Below are 6,000 nucleotides of genomic sequence, written 5' to 3' on the forward strand. Positions count from 1 at the left end.
GCGCCATTCACACTGGCTCAGTCATGTACATCGTATACTGGATAGAAGGATCCCAAAAGACCTCCTGTGTGGAGACTTGGCCAACGACATGAGCACAAGGATGACCTCATTTTCATTTCAAGGACATCTGCAAGAGATATGAAGGCAATCAATCTGGACGTCCTGAGGTGGGAGGAGGTTGCAAATGATTGCCTACGCTGGAGATAAATACTGTGAAAGGGGATGGAGTGAAGGGATGAGAAACTGGAACTTGCCACCAAGGAAAAGCCAGTAGTGCCGGTAGAAAGCTCCTTCAAATGCAATCACTGTATGCATGATTGCCACTTCTGTGTGGGCCTCCACAACCACAGCAGATGCTGCAGCACCATCAGCAGGTGACAGAAATTCTCCAGGTGCAAATCCATGATCTTTTGAGACCAATGGATGCCTACCATGTTGTTCATGATTTAACTGATGAAAACATTGTTGTCCTCCTCCTCATCATCATCATTTAATCATGTTTTCTAAGCTGGTATGAGTTGAATGACTGGAGCAGAGTTGTATCAGGGCTCTGATATAAGCTTTGGCCTGGTTTATATGGCTGGATGCCCTTCCTAGTGCCAAATATGAAAAAATAATTTGGTTTAAAAAAAATTATGATCAAATGACAGAAAATTTCACATATTTAAAATTACCATTTCAATTGGTTTTGAAATGTAATTCTGAATAAAAATAATTTTTTTTTTGTTTCAGTTCAGGGACCGGTACCAAGCAAGTAAAGATATTTTTAGTTGTAAGTAATGAATACCAAACTCTGGCAAATAATTATTTTTACCTCTTAATTTTGATGCTTTGACTTAACCCTTTAACATTCATGTTACTCTGTTAAATGTAATGCTTTATTGTTTTGAATTAATCTTGAATTATCTCATAGCTTCAAGATTTCAATGATGTTATTTATGTTTAGAATGCTATTGTAGGGTACGTGTGAGAGGCCAGATCTGGATCGTTTTAAACATAAAGCAGGTAGAATATTCGGGTCAGATATGTCTGGTTTAAATGCTAAAGGATTTAATAATAATCATCATCATCATCGTTTAACGTCCGCTTTCCATGCTAGCATGGGTTGGACGATTTGACTGAGGACTGGTGAAACCGGATGGCAACACCAGGCTCCAGTCTGATTTGGCAGAGTTTCTACAGCTGGATGCCCTTCCTAACGCCAACCACTCAGAGAGTGTAGTGGGTGCTTTTACGTGTCACCCGCACGAAAACGGCCACGCTCGAAATGGTGTCTTTTATGTGCCACCCGCACAAGCCAGTCCAGGGGCACTGGCAACGATCTCGCTCGAAAATCCTACAGGAGCCAGTCAGGCGGTACTGGCAACGGCCACGCTCAAAATGGTGCATCTCATGTGCCACCCGCACAAGAACCAGTCCAGGGGCACTGGCAACGATCTTACTTGGCTTGCCGGGTCTTCTCACGCACAGCCCATTTCCAAAGGTCTCGGTCCGTAGTCATCGCCTCGGTGAGGCCCAATGTACGAAGGTCTTGCCTCACCACCTCAGCCCAGGTCTTCCTGGGCCTACCTCTTCCACGGGTTCCCTCAACTGTTAGGGTGTGGCACTTTTTCACGCAGCTATCCTCCTCCATTCTCACCACATGTCCATACCAGCGCAATCGTCTCTCTTGCACGCCACAACTGATGCTTCTAATGTTCAGCTTTTCTCTCAAGATACTTACACTCTGACGGGTATTCACATTGACATTACACATCCAACGGAGCATACTGGCTTCATTCAATAATAATAATAATAATAATCTATAGATATGACTTAAACAGTAAATCACTGGATTAAATTACATAGAGGTGATTCTCTTAATCTGGTCATGAGAAAACTCTGACCCATGTGAGCACGAAAAAGTAGGCGTGGTGGTGGTGGTGGTGGCAATGGTAGCATATTTTGGAAACTAAACTTTGCCATTATCATCATCGTTTTAATGTTCACTTTTTCATGCTTGCACGGGTTGGACAGAATTTATCAAGATAGATTTTTCTGTGGCTGGATGTCCTTCCTGTTGTCAAACCATACCTGTTTCCAAGTTAAGTAATATTTCTCCATAACCAGACATATTATCAGAGAATATTGGAAATGAAATGATGCTGCCTGTATCGCTCTGTCAAGACAAGGACACACAACTACACATACACACAGACCTCTTTTAGTGTCTGTCTACAGAATCCACTTACAAGGCTTTGGTTGGCTTGGCACTATAGTAGAAGACACCTGCCCAAAAATGCCATGCAGTGAGACTGAACTCAAAATTATGTGGTTGGAAAACGAACTTCTTAATCACACAACCAAGCCTATGCTTACTTCTACACAGTCATGCCTGTGCCATAAATATCAGTTGACTTGATGCTCTCCCTAGAAAAATGGTTTCTGTGTAGTTAATAGAAATCAATATTCTATGAAAATAAGTAAAGGAAAGCTTCTGGTGTTCTGATTTAATGGACAAGTTTTGGTTCATAGTGGTGGTTATTTCTTGAAAAAGCATCAACACCTCAGTTTCTCAGTTCCCCATCCTCAAATCTTATGTCTAATTAAAAGAAGTAAATATCTGATCAATTCTACAAATCTGGAATTCAGATCCCACCCTAAATTTTGCATTTAATTTATTACACAAAATACACTGTTGTAGTTGGTTTAGTGCTAATTATTATCAATTTTCTGGTCATTAAAATGGCCTAACAGCTCAGATAGACTGATTGATGGACTATGGTCTGAAACTGAATTAACTTGATGAATACCTTACTGACAGTTAGGTGGGCTGATTGGTAAACTTGTCTGAGATTGAACTGGGTGATCTCGTATCTATTAACCCATTAGTGTTCAGATTACTCTGTCAGATGTAATGCTAATTTATTCACATTGTTTTCAATTAAGCATGCATATTACCTTGTTGCTTGGAGATTTTGATGATGTGATTGTTTATTTTTAGAATAACATTGTAGGGTAGGTGTGAGAGGCCACATTTTGCTGATTTGAACATAGAGCAGGTAGAATATTTAGGCCAGATATGGCTGGTTTAAATGTTAAAGGGTTAACCCTTTAGTGTTCACATTATTCTGTCAAAATTAATGCTTTTTAATCCACATTGTTTTGAACTAATCATGCATTATCTTCTAGCTATGAGATTTTGATGAGATAGCAGTTAATTTTCAAAATGATATTGTAGGGTTGGTGTGAGAGACCAGATCTGGCCAGTTTGAACATTGAATAAGCAGAATACTTTTGGCCGGATGTGGCCGGTTTAAATGCTAAAGGGTTAAAGCTAGATTGATTGATTGGTAGATTTTAGTCCGAGATTGAGCAATCTTTGTTAAAAAAAACCCAACGAAAATGAAACTCCTGCTGTAGATTTGAACCTGTGGCCTATGAGCTTGTATTTTAGTTTATTATCTATTCAGTTATTTCACTCCTTCACACAACATACTACTTAAGTCAATGAAGTGAACTCTGTAGTGGCTTGATCTATTTGAAATAGCTGTCAAAATTTTCTTCAAAGTATACCCTACCTTTTTAAATTGAAAGAGCATATTGTTATACTAATGCCTGAGAAGGTGGATGTTAAAGTACCTTTGGTCATAGGTTTGCTCAATCAGTTCTGACCAGGGGCTAAACAACAACCCTTGGTAAAGGATGGCAAATCTGGTTTTCTGAATTTTCAAGTCATTTATTAGATACTCCTATGACTTTATTCATGTTGTCCTTTTTACTATTTCCAGACAAATATCATTTGTAAATGATACCTTTATGCTTTCAAAAACCTTTTTACTCTTCACTAAAACAACTGATTTTCATCTCTTTCAGTTCCTATTCTTGGTGCTTCCAATGAGGTCCTACTCACAGAAATTGTTCCCTACATGAAGTTAACTAATGTTATAATGCATTCACCTAGTAAGGAATTCTTTAGTTTTTTTTGGGTTTTTTAAAAAAAATTGTTTATAATTTTCAGTGGCTTTCACTATTGTGGGAGTTTAAAATTAGTAATTTAGCCTTTTAGCATTCAGATTACTCTGTCAAATTTATTGCTTATTGATTCACATTGTTTTGAATTAATCATGCATTGTCTTATAACTTTGAGATTTTGATGATTGCTTATTTTTAGAATGACATTGTGTAGGGTCGGTGTGGTAGGTTGGATCTGGGACCTGATATAGCTGATTTAAATGCTAAAGGGTCAAGTGGAGTAGAGGCTGTTTTAGTATAGATGAAAAAAAGACATAGCAAGATAAATGTTTAACAAGAGGAAAATATTTCCTAAATATTTCATGTGTGAAGATATGTCAGGTAGACTAACTAGTGGTTCTCAAACAGGCAATTACCAACTCCACCAAATACAAGACCTACTCCTCTTTTTAAATGAGATGAAATAGTTTGTATCCATATGATTCTGCTGTCTTTGACTTTGCATTGGACAAGTTTAAAACTATATTAATTTTATTACACCCAGCCTAGCCTGATATGGCAGTGTGGTTAAGAAGCTTGCTTTGTAACCATGTGGTTTCAGGTTCAGTTGGATTGTGCAGCACCTTGGGCAAGTGTTTTCTATTATAGCCCTGTAAGTGAAGTTAGCTGCTGGGAGCACACACTCTCATTTATATATATATATATATATATATATATATATATATATATATATATATATATATATATATATATATATACATATATATATATATATATATGTGTGTGTGTGTGTTTTGTTTGGGTTTTTCCCTATCACAGCTTGACAACTGCTGTTAGTTTGTTTACACTCTGTAACTTTGTGGTTTGTGAAAAGAGACTGATAGAATAAGTACTAGGTTTTAAAAACTTAAGTGTTGGGGTTGATTTGTTCAACTAAACCCTTCAATGCAGAACTCCAGCTTGGCTACAGTTCAATGGCTGAAAAAAGTAAAAGATAAAAGATTCATCTGCTCCCTTTTCAGTCCACACTGCCCTTCCCCAGCCTTCTGAGAAACACTGAGTTAGACTGCTTTTATTTGGATGCAGTCTAGAAACTGTGTATGTGGTGGGTGCTCTGTCATCAGTTGCTTTGGTGCAGGGGCAGGGTATAATTGTGCTTTGTGAAAGACGAGCAGCTGTTTAAAGATTAACATTTTTACTTCTGATTCTGAAGAGGAAATGTAGCTTTTGATAGATGGAGAATACAGGAGTGGTGGGTCTCCTTTATTTGATGGTGTTATCTAAATATTTTCTACTGCATCATGTTGCTAGTATGTGTGTCATAGGTTTGTCATTATTGTCTTTGATAACAAACAACAGTATGCCACACACACACACACACACAACTATGGTACTCATTGACTTGACTCATTTATTCAAGTTGCCCTATTTTACTATTTCCAGAACAAATATCATTTGTAAATGACATCTGTACCTTTCCAAAGTTTCACTCAAGGTAAGTTTCCTGAAAATTTATCTTTATTTTTCACTTTATTACTTTGCTACAGTAATTCTTCATCATCCTCATCGTTTTTGTACTTATTTTTCCATGCTGGCATTTTTAGAGGTCTGCCTTTGCTGATGCCAACCGTTATAGTTGCCCCTTACAACATGCAGAGCTACAATGCACTTATTCTAGAAACCTGATACACATAAATGTTGTTTAAGACCTATTATTTTGTTTTCTGTCATAAATTTTCCTTCCATGTGTAAACTTAATGGGTCATATGCATGGCTTTGTGGCTAAGAAGTTTGCTTCATAATGATTAAAATATCTGGTGGCTTAAAATGTCTGGTGGGGTAGGATTTAGCCTTGTTACCTATATAGTTAATCAGGTTGTCCATGAGGCAGTCATACTCAGTGATTGGTGTAGCAGCATTATAGTTAACTGCTGCAAAGACAAAGGTGATTGATGCCTTAAGTAGAAATAATTACAGAGGCATAAAATTGCTGGACCAGGTGATGAAAATCCCTGAAAGGATCATAGTTCTATTAATTAGGAAGAG

At 37.6% G+C, this 6,000-nt stretch overlaps 1 protein-coding gene across 5 annotated transcripts in view; it reads left to right on the forward strand.

The window, feature by feature from the left end:
- Window positions 1–6,000, forward strand: part of LOC106876490 (cell cycle checkpoint protein RAD17) — a 47,015-nt gene that overhangs the window by 39,716 nt on the left and 1,299 nt on the right. For all 5 annotated transcript variants that reach the window (XM_089355486.1, XM_089355489.1, XM_089355487.1 and 2 more), the window contains 3 exons: window positions 733–772; window positions 3,856–3,942; window positions 5,398–5,449. In XM_089355486.1, coding sequence (XP_089211612.1) covers window positions 733–772; window positions 3,856–3,942; window positions 5,398–5,449 — 179 coding nt within the window. The remainder of the gene's footprint in view (window positions 1–732; window positions 773–3,855; window positions 3,943–5,397; window positions 5,450–6,000) is intronic.

Source organism: Octopus bimaculoides, chromosome 7, assembly GCF_046866305.1.
Source record: "Octopus bimaculoides isolate indiv1 chromosome 7, ASM4686630v1, whole genome shotgun sequence".
NCBI lineage: Eukaryota > Metazoa > Mollusca > Cephalopoda > Octopoda > Octopodidae > Octopus > Octopus bimaculoides.